The sequence below is a fragment of the Rhinopithecus bieti genome, unplaced genomic scaffold (assembly GCF_001698545.2).
Source record: "Rhinopithecus bieti isolate Rb0 unplaced genomic scaffold, ASM169854v2 scaffold_20285, whole genome shotgun sequence".
NCBI lineage: Eukaryota > Metazoa > Chordata > Mammalia > Primates > Cercopithecidae > Rhinopithecus > Rhinopithecus bieti.
In genome coordinates, this window is record NW_016809841.1 from 54,709 (window position 1) to 70,023 (window position 15,315).

The 15,315-nt window shown below is 38.7% G+C and overlaps 1 protein-coding gene and 1 pseudogene across 2 annotated transcripts in view; one reads left to right on the forward strand and one right to left on the reverse strand.

Annotated features, from left to right (window-relative positions):
* The window catches only part of CYP2C8 (cytochrome P450 family 2 subfamily C member 8), a 35,897-nt gene extending 26,346 nt beyond the window's left edge, over positions 1-9,551 (forward strand). The window contains exons 7-9 of the mRNA XM_017890656.1: positions 2,165-2,352; positions 7,212-7,353; positions 9,016-9,551. Coding sequence (XP_017746145.1) covers positions 2,165-2,352; positions 7,212-7,353; positions 9,016-9,197 — 512 coding nt within the window. The 3' untranslated portion in view covers positions 9,198-9,551. The remainder of the gene's footprint in view (positions 1-2,164; positions 2,353-7,211; positions 7,354-9,015) is intronic.
* LOC108541197 (voltage-dependent anion-selective channel protein 1 pseudogene) lies at positions 2,690-4,740 on the reverse strand (annotated as a pseudogene). The gene has a single exon (XR_001888892.1). The product of XR_001888892.1 is annotated as a voltage-dependent anion-selective channel protein 1 pseudogene (transcript).
* Positions 9,552-15,315: the final 5,764 nt, after the last annotated feature.

A 15,315-nucleotide genomic window follows, 5' to 3' on the forward strand; every position in this document is an offset into this window, starting at 1 on the left:
AAAAAAAAAAACTGCTGTTTGACCAAATAGGAATATTTGGAAGGGGATTAATAATTGCATCTTTCACATACAACTTTTCTTTAGAATTTACAATTTACCTTTAGAGTAAACTCTACATTTCCTTAGAATTTACATTTAAATACTTCTTGTTTGGCAGCAGATAACATACCTTCTTCCCTGTGTCAGGATCCCACTGAAATTTCAATAACTAAATTACAAATTAAAATTAGCCTGTTGAAGTAAAAAGAGAGGAGAATAGAAAACAGCCAATAAGTCTTTGGCAAATTTCTAAAACACGGAGAAACAATGGAGGGCTGACAATCGACACAGCATAGAGGATGGAGTTGTAACAAGTATCAGCAGAGGAAGATTTATCAAGAGGAGAAGCTAATCTGTGTCACTATGATTCTCATAAGGTTCAGTATTTTGGAGGCACCAAGAGCCAAAGAAGGTAGGGAATGAGACTGAAAAGGGAGTCTCTCCTGCCCAGGTTTCCTCCATGACTCCTTTTATCAGGTACCTGATTTTTTCCCACTGGAAAATGGAAGCACACTCTCCAGAGAAACTGAGCCTAAGAACCCCTGTACTCGGGGACACTTTACAGGGCCAGGAAAGTGTGAGGTGTGAAGCCAGAAAAAAAAGGTTTGGGAAATATCTATTCCTCAGATTCAAAGACTCAGCACTTTTCTTCATCTTGCTTCCTGACATTCAGCAGCTAGATATTCTCCAGAGAAGAAACAAGTCTAGGGAAAAGACCTCCGTATTTTGCCATCTTAATAGAAAGTTATCTACAAGCGTTCAGCAGAGTGAATGAAATGAAAACATCCATCACAGGACACAAAGTCATGGAATTTCAGAGCACCAGAAGTAAAGGGAAAATTAAAATCTTTCAGAGAGTTATATCAGGTCATACATAAAATATCAGCATTCAGATAGCATCAGAATTCCCAATCATACTATCTCGTGTATTCATAGAAAAAAGTATTTGGGACCTACATGCTTGTTACAAATTTCACCCTCTATACTAACTTTCTCCAGTACTGGGGATTGTGCTCCATCTCATGTCTGGAACCAAGTCAGAAGAAATTAAGGGTGCCAGGAATCAGGAGACCCCATGTAAGAGAATGAGAGTGTCAGAGACGCTGCTGGGCTCCTAGGAAACAACCACTTCAGAAGGGACCAGGTGAATAATACACGTAGAGGAGACTTCAACAACCAAAGAGATGTGATTGATAGTCTGAGATTTCCCTATAATTGGGAAATTATTACTAGGAGTTTCAAACATGTGCAAATACTCTAACTTGAAGATAGAAAATTGTGATTTAACTAAAGAACCAAGGAAGAATATGTGTGTGTGTGTGTGTGTGTGCTTGTTTGAGTATATTTAGAATGATATAAACAATGAATAATGATATAACCAGAAATTGTGGTCTAAATATATTCTGGTAAGTAGAAGGAGGAGAATTGTGTGTGTGCATATGTGTGTGTGTATGTGTCTGTGTGTACAAATATCACTTTGTGGGCATGCGTCTATATATGGAACAGAGATGGAGGTAAAAATTCTCATCTCGCATACCAGAAAATCATTAAATATTGTCTAAAAATTGTTAAGTAAAACATAGAAAGAAATAGTGGTTATTTAGAAATGTAAATATAAATTTCAGAAGAAGCTGCTAGCATGCTCAAAGTGGCCACAATGGGAAGTGGGAAAATGAAGACAGTACCAGTGCTAATTGCATCACCGCCCCTGCTCTGCCACCGCACACGCAAATATATTTACAAAACCATTACAATTTAACATTATACCCCATATATTATTTGGTAATACATATAATATTTGATTCCTGTTTTTCCATTTGCAAGCACTGTAATTTCTTGACTTCTGTTTATTTTTTAAATAATGTATTACTTAAATTTGTATTAGTTGTCATATATGCTAATTTATAGAAATGTACTTATGCATTGTAATGACTAGTTTGTAGGTGAATGATATGTATCTATATTACAGTAATTCTTTTTATATGACTGGTTGTACTTCTGCACATGTAACTCATGTTTGTAACACTGCTGGGATTTTTACATCATGTTTAATGTGGCCATGAATTGCTATGACAAATGTTCCATATATCTCCGTTTCCATCAGTTCTTTCTTGTGTCTTGTCAGCTAAAGTCCAGGAAGAAATTGATCATGTAATTGGCAGACACAGGAGCCCCTGCATGCAGGATAGGAGCCACATGCCTTACACAGATGCTGTAGTACACGAGATCCAGAGATACATTGACCTTGTCCCCACCGGTGTACCCCACGCAGTGACCACTGATATTAAGTTCAGAAACTACCTCATCCCCAAGGTAAGCTTGTTTCTCTTATACTATATTTCTGTGCTTCTGAAATTTCCAAAGTGCTAGTTTGGTTCCAATCCTCTAACAACAGAAGATGAAAGAAGTGCAAAACTCATACATGTGGCAGCTTGATGGACTTTCTGCTATTTTGTTTGGGTCTATAAAGATTTATAAAGCTAGGTCTCCTTAATAGGCTACTCTTAGGTGTTTACACTTTCAAATAATTGTTGAAAATATCAGTGTGTCAATTTTCCAAAACACTTCTGAAATTTTTATCAAAGTGACAGTCGTTGTGTAGTTCAATATGGAAAGACTTAACATGTTCATGCATTGAATTTTTTTTTTTAGGTTTCAATATTTTATTCAAGTTTTTTTTAAGTGACATTAATTACAGCATTTGAAGGGGAGGATCTAATTCCACACAAAATGGAAGACTCTAAAATGTACCCATTAAACTGCTAAAAAACAAATTGAGTGGTGAGAATACAACAGAAGTCCAATTTAGATTCTGAGTGTTGTCACCATGTGATTACAATCACAGACACTTCCAAGCTTATAGCTGGAGCTCCTGGAAGCTATTTCATACTCTGGTGCAGGGGCAAAACAGAAACATAACACAAGAAGGAATAAGTCCTGAATTATTGGCTTCATCACATCCACCTTCTCCACCCCAAAATGGCACAAAAGAAACAGTGACCACACCCTGCAGACCTTTTGGTGTAAAAGAGGTGATGATGAACTGGGGTGGGAAGAGGTCATGAAGATCTGTCTAAAAAAGTCCCATTCAGGTGAGTTTGTACACACCATCAAGCAGTGAGCCTCTCATCAATTAGGGTTAGGAAACCAAGGTTCGATTCTCAGGAAATCACAATTTCATTCATTTACTCAATATGAATTTACAAAGTGCCTACATACTATCAGCTTCCACTTGCAGCCATTTCTAGATAAAAAAGAAACCTGGCATCTCAAAGGGGCCACCAAGTTCCCCCTCAAGTCTACCACTGAAAGGACCTTTTTTGGAAATGGATTTCTTCTGTACCTCTGGAAAGGTAACATCTTAAAGCTGAATCATCTTTAACCTGGAGGGCTAACATATTTAGCAATACTTGCATCCCAGACATACAACATTAAAAGATATACTAAATTCTGAAGGTAGCTATGCTGCAAAATAGTTTAAAATTAAACACTTGTACAATATTCATTTATGCTTGAAATTCCAGTCCTAGACCAAGTTTGTGACCACCAGCATTGACATTCTTGCCATCAAGAAGAGCTGACGGTGTCAGTTTGATACCTGGCTTTACAGTATGAGTGTATCCTAAACCTATCAGGCTGGAGTTGTTCACTTTAGCCGAGAAGCAGGGGTCAGGGTCAATCGGACTTGGCTGCTATTCCGAAGCGCCTGTTACTGTTTCCTGCTGTCCAGACGAGATTGACAGCGGTCTCCAACTTCTTGTTCACTTTCTGGTAAATGGAGCCGCCAAACTCTGTCCGGTCATTCACATTAGTGTGAAGCTGGAATTAGCAGTCTTGTAGGAACTGCAAAGTTACTCTGGGTCACTCGGGATTTTGCAGTCTCAAAATTCATCTGGTAGCCGGCCAGCCAGCCCTCCTAACCCAGCACCAGAGCACCCCGGATGGAAGGCTCAGCAATGTCGAAATCCATGTTGCAGCCCAGGTTAATGTGCTCTCGCTTGTACCCTGTCTTGATTTTAGCATTTTTCTTCCCAGTGTTAGGTGAGAAGGATGAATGGAAGGTCAGCTTCAGTCCACGTGCAAGCTGATCTTCCACAGTAATCTCGGTGCCTAGTGTATTGTCGGTGTTCCATTTCTTTGTAAACGTAAGGCCGCACTCAGTCCATCTGTACTTGGTTTCCAGACTGCCCGTCACTTTGGTGGTCTCAGTGTTGGCTGAGCCTGAGCTTGTAAATTCCAATCCATTCTCAGATTTCGTTTTCAAATCAAGCTTTGTAACGCCAAATCCATAGCCCTTGGTGAAGACATCCCTGACAGATTTGCCAAGATCAGCATACATGGGTGGCACAGCCATCTTCTGCTCAGAGGCAGTAGCGGCGGGCTCCGAGGCGGCTACCGCAGGGGCTGTGGCGCAGAGGCAGGGGGCTGAGCAGAGCAAGCCTCTTGCATTGAATTTTTAAATTCATGAATATGGTTATGCACCCAACTTATTGAGTTTTATTCTATTTTCTCAGTAATGTTTTATTTTCAGTGCAGTGACTTACAACTCTTTTATCAGATTTTTCCTAGATAATTAATAATTTGTTGTTATAAATTTTTAATGCTTTTTTATTTTTTTGTAATTGGTATATGTAATTGTATTCAGTTATACTATTTTGATGACCTTATATCTAACAACTTTCCTAAATTTACTGATCATTGCTAATAATTTATCTGTAGATATATTTGGAATTTCTATGTACATTATTTTGTTATCTAGGTTAATATGTATTTTATTTCTTATTTTCCAATGATTTTGTCTTCAATTTATCTTTATTGCATTATTGCACTGGCTAGGATTTCCAGGATAGCATTGAATAGAATTGGTGATAGAGGGCATCCTTATTTCATTTCTGATCTGCTGGGGGGTAGACTACAAGAATATTAATATTTCACTACTGAGAATGATGCTTTAAGTATTTTAGCAGATATTCTTTATCAGAAATCTTTAAGATTTTAGTAGATATTCTTTATCAGATTAGGGAAGTTTTTCCTCTTCTCTTTATATAAATTTTTGTCATGAATGTGTGTGCAATTTTATCAAATTGTTTCTCTGCATCTATTTATATGATTGCATATACTGGCCTCACATCCCTCACTAAATATACGAAATATACACAAACAGCTGGATTTGCTCTGTTATTTATTGTTCAGGACTTCCGTATTTATATTCATAAGATATTTTGGTCTGCAATTTTTCTTCCTCAACATTTTCTTTTCAGAGTTTTGATAACAAGATAATGCTGGCTGCATAAAACTAGGTGAGAAATGTTCCCTAATGTGGGTCTGTTTTTATTGCTTTCCCTTCCTTCCACTTTTCTTCTGGTGACTGCTTAGTTGTATCTTTCAAATGCCTAAAACCCTATGGCTCAGTACCAGAGATTATATATGAAAAAATGCAGAATTTCAGAGAGCATTTATCTTTTTCCAGAATGGATTCATTCACTTCTCATAGGCATTTATAATGACAACACCTCCTGTCCTGATTCAGAATTGAATATGACATGAACACAGTCAAAAATTGACTGTAGGTATGAGCTCACCCCTCTGAAGTTCTCCCGTCACCAGAGCCAGTTACTGTCTTTGTAATCTGAGGCCAATTTTGGTCTTTGCAGCTTTACAATGCTGTCTATCAGATGGTTTCTGTATTCATCCAGATGTTTTAGTTGCTATGCTATAAACTACACTATTCCACTTATTATTCAATTAAAAGTAATAAAAGTTATATTTTCATGAAGGAAAACAATGAGACTGATAAGGTTTCAATTACTAATGTTATCCTCCAGAGAAGACAGAATTGATAACTTATCAAGATGCAATGGGGCTTTCCCTTATTATCACTGATTTTTTTACAAGGATTAGGACTTCAATCCACACTGTTTTTACCAAAGCACACAATCAGAAGAGGTTTCTCTTTCTCAATACAAGGGTTTATCTACACCTCTATACTGCAGTATGTATGCCCCCAAACAAAGATTTTCTTATACGTCATAATAGAGTATTCACGCTCAGTAGCTATTGTTCAAATAATAATACAGCCTAAATTTAAAATTTCCCAATTTTCTAGAATATTTTATGGCTTTTTTCTTCTGCAGTTTACTTTCCAGGCAAGGAACAAGCATATAATTCACTTATGTTGACCTTTTCACTTCCTGTAATCAAGGAAAGTTCCTTTCCTTGTTTGTTTCTTTTTAATCAGTTGACCTTTTGAGACCAGCAGTCATTTAAAATGTTCCTCAGGCTAGTTTTGTGTGACTGTTTTCTAGAGGCAGATTCCAGCTACAATTTTGGCAAGAAAACTACATAGGTGCTGAATCCCACTGAATATCCCACTGAATCACATTGATGAGGTGGGAGCATAAAATGTCACATATGTCATTATTGGTCATGCTAAGTTCCTCACATAATATGGTGGTATCGTCAAGATCTTACCGTTGTAGGGGTTCTGCTTTTTCTACGCAACTAGTAAAAGTCTATGGGAGTACATTAAGACTTTGTGAAACTCCTGCTTCCAGAATCACACACCCAATGGTTCTAGCTTTAATTGATGATCCTTACCTGACCTGATGATCCTGACTTGAATTGTAGCAAAGTGATAATCTTTCTAATTTCATCATCTTTTCAGTGTTTTAAGCTAAAATTAATCCGTAGCATGGCAATAATAAACACTCAATAGTTTTTACTGGTTATTGCACGTGTGGTTATCATCCCAGATGACATCATATTAAAATAGATTACATGTTTATTTACAAAAGTTCTATGAACAGATACTCTGGACATTTCAAGTGTCAACAGAGACTTCCATTTTAAACCATAATCTACATAATCTAAATACAAGATGTGTGAAATTTGAAGTGATGGGGACAGACAAGGGCATCCAAACTTGATGATCTAGAGAACACATTCAAAGGGTTGCACATAAGTATCCAAGATGTAAGACTTCAAATGTGATTGGAAAGCTCTTTAGCAAGCTTCCACCACTGGCCTTTAGCTCATCCATGTAAATTACTGAGTCTGGCTGGACCTTAGTTGCCTCATCTATTGATCAATGATACGGGGCTACATGACGTCCACTACTTCTTCTCACTTCTGGACTTCTTTATAAATCAGATTATCTGTTTTTTTACTTCCAGGGCACAATGATAATGACATTACTCACTTCTGTGCTGCAAGATGACAAAGAATTCCCTAATCCAAAGATCTTTGACCCTGGCCACTTTCTGGACAAGAATGGCAACTTGAAGAAAAGTGACTACTTCATGCCTTTCTCAGCAGGTAATAGAATCTCGTTTCCATTTGCATTTGAAGGAAGAGAGAACTTTTTGGAATCAGTTGGAATTTACATGGCACCCCCTCTGGGGCTGGTAGAATTGCTATTTGTCCATGATCAAGAGCACCACTCTCAATACCCATGCGCTCCACCCTCACAATATACCCTCATTGTTGGGCCAGATAGTGGGGCTTCCAGGAGTTAACCCTACTGTTCCCAATTGAGAAAACTAACATCTAGGTTGACTGAACTCTGCCACTAGATACATCACTAAGGCACCCAAGAGCTCCTCCTGGAAAGTAAAATTCATCTGATCTGTCCTTACCTGCCTTGGCGAATGTATCAGAGTCCACAACTGCATTGAGTGTCTTCTACATGGTGTCTGTCACCTCCCAGGCTGAGCTCCAAGGGCACAACTTTCAATGAGAACAGAGGCTCACTCCTGAGTTAGGGAAGAAGAGTAAACAGGTCGTTGTAATTTAGTCAGACCAGGACAGTGAGAGAGGAATGCACAGGCCCCTGGGTAGGGGCTAGAGGGGGAATCTGCATGCTTCTTGCTCTCTCATACAACACAGTGAGGCATAAAATGGAGTAAGAAACTCAGAGGACGTTTGATGTGCTTCAAAGGAGGTGATAAAATTTAAGGGAAGGCTGGGCATTTTGAAGGAGATAATGAATGACAGAGCAGGACATTTGCTTTAGATCAAGGATGTCAGAACCTTTACCAAAAAGTTATGGGGTTCCAGAAACATTGGCAAGGGAGGAGGTTACTTTGCAGTGATTCCATAGCACCCTGTCTTCCTCCAATCATGATCATATATCCTGGATACTTGATTTTCACACCTGTGCTTTGTGTGCTAAATCTCTGGCCATGGAATCTCCTTCCTTTACTCTTTGATCTTTTACGTCTGCTTTATATTTGGCACTGTAGATAGCAAGATGACAAAGACAGAGACCTTCCTTCAATAATTCACATTTTAGCACAATAGATAAATAAATACAGAATTATGATTCCTGGTGATCCATGCTTTAATGAAAACATGAGTATGATGTTGAGGAAAACCAGAGAGCATAGGATTTTACTACTTGAGGGAATTGTAAAGAGTGTGAAGATGAAATGAAATTGAACCTATGTCCTGAATGTAGCCCAATAAAGATGTATCTTAGCCAAAATGAACAACAGGATATGAAACTTGAAACTTCTTGGTGTGTTCAAGATTGATGAAGAGTGTGTATGACTAGAGTTGAGAACAGATTATGTGAAAAGTGGAAGGAAAGATCATGGAATATCAGGCTTGGAACAGGAAACAAGAATGTGGATGTATTTCTATAATGACAGATAGAAACTCAAAATGGCAACAGAGTTGTTTTAATGTGGAAATAAATAATGAAGCGACTGTTATGGCGCTGATCATCAATGAATATTTCCTGAATGAAGGGTACCTATTGAGATTAGATGTTGGATAGATAGCAAATGTGTCTCTTTTTGTACATTTGTTTGTCCTACCATCCATTAATCCATCCATCATTTCATCCACATGTTCATTCATCTACCCAATCATTAATCAGTTATTTACTGCATATTCTGTTTGTGCAAGTCACAAACATACTGTCACAGTCACAGTTAAACACAAGGAGTAACTACTTTCTCTCTTTGTTATCTTCAGGAAAACGAATTTGTGCAGGAGAGGGACTTGCCCGCATGGAGCTATTTTTATTTCTAACCACAATTTTACAGAACTTTAACCTGAAATCTGTTGCTGATTTAAAGAACCTCAATACTACTTCAGCTACCAAAGGGATTATTTCTCTGCCACCCTCGTACCAGATCTGCTTCATTCCTGTCTGAAGAATGCTAGCCCATCTGGCTGCTGATCGGCTATCACCTGAAACTCTTTTTTATGAATGACATTCCCACTGTTATGTCTTCTCTGATCTCTCATCACATCTTCCCATGCACTCAATATCCTGTGAGCATCCAACCTCCATTAAGGAGAGTTGTTCAGGTCACTGCACAAATATATCTGTAATTATTCATACTCTGTAACACTTGTATTGACTGTCACATATGCTAATACTTTTCTGAGGCTGACTTTTTAGTATGTTATCACTGTAAAACAGAGAAAAGTGATTAATGAATGATAATTTAGATCCATTTCTTTTGTGAATGTGCTAAATAAAAAGTGTTATTAATTGCTGGTTCAGTTCTCAGGCTTTCCTTCTTTTGTGCATAATGCAAGAAATAAAAGAGAGTGCCAGGAGGCCAGGCTTGTCCTCATAATAATAAGCAGAGAGAGTGACAAAGGAGAAGAGGGTGAGGAAGGTCTCTGGATGTTTGCCATCTAGAGTTACTGAAGGTTTGCCTTTATAACACAAAAAGTCTGTCCAAGGGAAGAAACAACCTTCAGGGAAATATTGAGAGAATCAGTTCAGTTGTGTATTATTTGCAGATAAAATGAGGCTAATTACTTCAGGGCCACAGAATCAATTTACCGGTGCATTTATGTTAAGTATAAAACAAGAAATAGAAATTAGAAAAATAATGTAATCTGTTGAGACTTTCCAAGGATTTTGTTCTTGTTTGGAGAGAGAAGAATAAAACCCAGAACATATGATTAGCAATATGAAAGTATATATTCATACTTGACTCTAAGTTGAAAACATAAAGCGAAAAGATATTCAAATTTTTATTTAGTATTCACAATAATACCAAAACAGAGGCATGAATTTAGATACTTAATCTCCATTTCTACTTCACTGACCCATTCATCTTTAATCCCTGCGTAGGCGAAAAAATTGAGCAGGGACACGAGGGCACTCAAGCACAAAGCCTCTGTAAACAGTCAGAACCAGTACAGCAGGTTCAGTGGTCTTCTTATCGGAATAAGGTTACTGAAATCAGTCTCTTGTCCAACGAAAGCTGTAGCAATGGTTTGTGGAACAGTGGGTAGAGGTGGGCATCTGGTGGAGGCCAGTGCTTGTATAGTTGCTAGAGAAAAATTAAAATCTTGAGCCAGTTAGAACACAGTTTATTCTTTAAGTGTGGGGGTGAATGACCTAACTCTTGCCTGCCATGACCTTAGGTCCTATTTATAAGTTGGTATCTTATTGCCACAAAGAGTCCACCCCATCAGTCTCATGGTCTCTATTTTAACACTAATGTTGATGAGTTGTTTTGTGTCAACCACAAAAGGGAGGGGGTCTAAAGAGACATGTCTGATCTCCCATCCTCTCATGGCCGGGAATGCAGTTTTTAAGGATTTTGCTGGGGTTCCCTTGTCCAAGCAGGCTTGGGATTTATTTTTAGTTTACAATAATTATAAAATTTCAAAGAATCTACCCACAGAATACATCTAAGTTACATAGTTGAGAAGAACATAGTTACAATGGAGAAGACAGCCATACACTATCTGAACCTAGTAGTCAAATGACATCATTCTAATGAAACACATTGAAATTGTCTATCACTCAAAAATGAAAAGTATCCTCTGTGATATTCCTGGCAGAGATTCATCTGCTCAATTTAATCATTAAAAAACATTAGACAGGACTAAATTGAGGGACATTTTATAAATATTTAGCCTATACTCTCAAAGAGTGGCAATGTCTTGGAAGTCACGTAATGACTAAAGAACTGCTCCACACTGAAGTTGATGAAAGAGATGTGACAGCTAGTTGTGGCATGTGATTCTGGATTCTGAACTAAATTATGAGAGGGACAAAAAGCATATATTTTAGGACTTTTGGTAAAACACCAACAGGAACAAGAATTAGAAAGTTCCAATGCATTCACATTGATTTTTCTGATCCTGATGGTTTTGCTATAGTTATATAAGAGAAGCACATTGTTTTGAGTAAATACATACTAAAATGCTTCACCTATCTGGAATCAGGTCAGTATTTCTTTCGAAAGGTTCCATGTAAAACAGTTATTTATAAGAACAAGCAGTTCTTCTATATACCTGTGATTGTTTTAAAAACAAATAAAGCCAACTGTGTGCTTATCTATGCAAAATAAACTAGGCTTTCACAAATGAAGAATCACTGCTGACAATGCAAACTTGAATTGCTCAGCATCATTAAGCTTTATGGAAATACAAATTAAAACTTCAATGAGATATAATTATATAATTCATTAAAATAGTTCAAATGAAAAAAGGACAGATCATGTTGTCTGTTGACAAGACAGTGAAGCAATCACAGTCTCATAGAAAAATTAGTAAAATTGTTCAACCATTTGGATAATCCTTTGGTGGAATTTACTTAAAGTAAATACATGCATATCTAGCAATTGCAGTTGTAGGTATGTACTGAACAGAAATGCAGCAATACCTTGTGATAGCAAAAAGACGTATTGGAATGTACATAGCAGCACTATTCAAAATAGCCTCACAGTGGAAGCAACGCAAATGTTTGAAGCAGTACCATAAAACAATTGTAAAATGCTCATAAAGTGAAACACTAAGAAACAGATAACAACTATCGCTGTCTGCAACAACTGGATTGAATGTCACGACACATTAAATGAAAGTACTTGACAGTAAATAACTACTACAGGATGATTCCATTGATATAAATTCACAAATAAATGAAACTATCATTTTGTTTCTTTTTTAAAAAAAAGTGTGTGTTTTTTTTTGCCAAGATGGCAGATTAGAGGCTTTAACATGCCTCAGCCACTTGGAAATAGCAAAATAGTGTATAAAGATCAATTCTGTGAGTGTTAATTCAAGAAAAAATGTGGGAATTCGCTGAAATAGTGAAACACACTTCAGATCCCAGTTGAAGGAGGTGGGAATGCAGGCCCCATGATGGTGTTCAGCTTATCAAAACGGGTGAAGCCTCCAGTATGTGAGAGGGCCAGAGAGTCTCCCTCTCTGAATCTCCTTTCCGCTAGAGATCCAGGCCCCAAACGCTGGAACTTACTTGGAGGGAGGCTGGAAGGTGATGAAAGGGAAAGACACCAGGAAAATCTGCAGGTGTTTCCCAGACCCAGAACTGAGAAGACGTTGCCATTTTTAATCTGCGCTCCTGCAAAGTCAGTCATTGGTGACCTGGCAGCAGCAGTCACTGCAGGCATTTTAGTCTCAGGACAGAGACAGAAGCACTTGCTCTGGAGCAGGGAAAGGGCACCCACAGTCAGAATCGAGTGGTGAGTGTGGTGAGCACCCCAACAGTAAGCACTGGAATTGAGCTCTCTCCCATCGCTGGACTGGAGTGGGAGGAGAGTTGCTGAAATCAAGGTTTCTCTTGGGCATCACAACTTGCAGTCTGGGACAGCTTTGTGACCTGGAACTGGTCTGCCTGTGTCACTGCTGGATGCCCCATCCTGCTCCCTTGTTCAGTCATGACAGAGTGTCCCACCAGTTCTGAGAAACAGGAGACAGGCACACCACACTCCTGCTTACCTGTATTGGGAGCCTGAGCCAAGTTACCCTTTCCTTACTAAGATCTTGGCAAGGTGGTAGGTGTGCCCTCCACTCCATTCCTGGTCATTTTTCCAAGCATTTGGAGCACCCACTCAGATGGATTAGCAGCCTGAGCTTCCCCTCCCTTCCCATGCAGAGACCTTGGTGCAGAGGCACACTGTTTGCTCCATACCCACACATAACACCAAGCTTTGGGTGTACCTGCTCACTGGAATAGGAGCTTGAGTCACCACTTCTTCCCACACGAAGACCTTAGTGCAGTAGCACTTCCTCTGCTGCACACCCAGACATAACTGCAGGCATTCTGCAAACCCATTCTCAATGATTAGGAGTTTGAACAGCCCTTACCTTCCCATGCAAAGACCTTGTTGTGGTGATTTCTGTGCTCATTCCCTAGTCATCTCACACACAGTTTGAGGGGCACATACTCTCCGGGATTAGGAGCTTGACTTGCCCCTCTTATCCCCTGCAAAGACCTTTTGGCAGCAGCAGTTTTTCTGCTACGTCCTCAGGCATATTTCCAGGCATTTGGTACACCTGCTTCCCTGGATAAGGATCCTGAAGTACCCTTCCCTTCAGGTGAAGAGATATTGGTGCAGCCATGGCCTCTCTGCTTGATGGCCAGAAATATCTCCAGGCACTTGAAGCACTCACTATTCTAAATTAGAAGTTTAGGCCACCCCACCCATGCAGAAAACTTGGGGCAGCCAGGATTTCCTGACAACATGAGTTAGCAAACCTCCAGATGCCTGGCTATGGCCCACTAGACCTGCTTTCAAAGCTGATGCTTGTTCTTGACACTAGGAGACCTGTAGGCAGGCCTGTCTCATCTACCCCACCAGTCTTGGTCCTCCATTTGAGGGCTAATCTGGGAGCTCGGACAAATTAGTGTGCATGCCACTAATCAGCCCATTGCCTGAGGTAACACAGAACTTTTACCGTAAACAAGGATCAAGTATATACACATCTACATTAACCTTAGCCAGCTCTTACCTATGAGTACCACCAGTGGTCCTGGAGGTTGAAATGTATAACACAATAGAAAATCTGCTGACACAATGCACAGCACTGGGGAACAATATATACTTTCTGAGAACTCCACACTCTAGCCCCAGAGGAGGAAATGAGCCTGCTCACATACCACACATAGCACTATTTCAACCAACATTTGAGAAAGCCATTATACAAAGGCTATTTATAACCAAGGAACTTTTACAAACACTTTGCCACTGAAAGCACCCAGAACCAAAGCCAAAGGACCCTAAACAGCATATGTAATACACACCTTCTTAAATCTTTTCCCATTAGACAAAAAAAAGTGCAGCTCACCGCCAGCATTTATCTAATTTTACATAAACACACTCTTTGAGGCTGAAGCAAAGGTTTTGAATGTGAAAATAAAATATAAAAACTTTTCTTGGAGTTGTTTCCAAACAGAACTTGTCTCTACTCCTAATGTAACAAAAGTATATGTAAAGATCAGTATTTAATGGTTTTTTTGTGTGGTAAATTTGAAAACATAGAACAACACAAAGTGGAACATCACATTCCACAAAAATATACTGCATTTCTCTCTGCATCTTCTTGCCATCCTTGTCATTGTGTCAGCAGCAAATGATGCAGCAACCAGCCAATTCTGTTTCCCTGATGTTGGTGGTATGCTTTTGGGGAAATGTCATCTAGACAGGCAAAGTGGTATGACATCATTACAGCATGGAGGGCCTTGAAGAGGTTGCTGCCCTTGCTTGTGATGCTTTTCCAGCATTCTTTCTATCAACATCACTCTGAAGTTTGCATGACTGACCATGTGCTTGAGATTATCCTTCTTGAATAGGATGTAAGAGTTCAGCAGAGTAATGTTTAAAAGGTGGTAAAAGAATTTCTTATACCAAAACCTGGTGTGTTATCTCAGGGTAAATGCTGCAGCTGCAAGTGCCAACAGAGAGCATTCTCAGTGCAAATGGGGAATGGGTAAAGGGGGGGAATTTGTTATTCAAACAAAAGTGAATTCAAAGAACAAGAAGGTGAAATAGCTCATTCAAATGAGAGGAAAGCAGAGAAACAACTCTAAAAGTATGAAAAGATGAAGTGTATAACACCTCCAAAGGATCATACTAGCAAAAATAAAATATTTGAATACCAAATAAATAATGCAAAGTATTAATTTTTAAAAGCCCAGTGAGGTCCAAGAGAAAGTTAAAGACCAACACAAATAAATCAGAAAAACAATTCATGATATGAAAAAAGAAATAGGTATCATTTTTGAAACCAAACAGAACTTCTGGAAATTAAAAAAAAAAAAATCATTGAAGGATTCACAAAATACAGTTGAAACTTTAACAAAAGGCTAGACCAAGTGGAAGAATTTCAGACCTGGAAGACAGGTCTTTTAATTAATCCAGTCAATCAAAAATAAAGAGGAAAGGGTTTTAGAAATGAACAATGCCTTTGAAAAATATGGAATTCTGTAAAGCATCCAAAACTACAAGTTACTGGCACTCCAAAGGGAGAAGGAAAAAAACTAAAAAGTATGGGAAA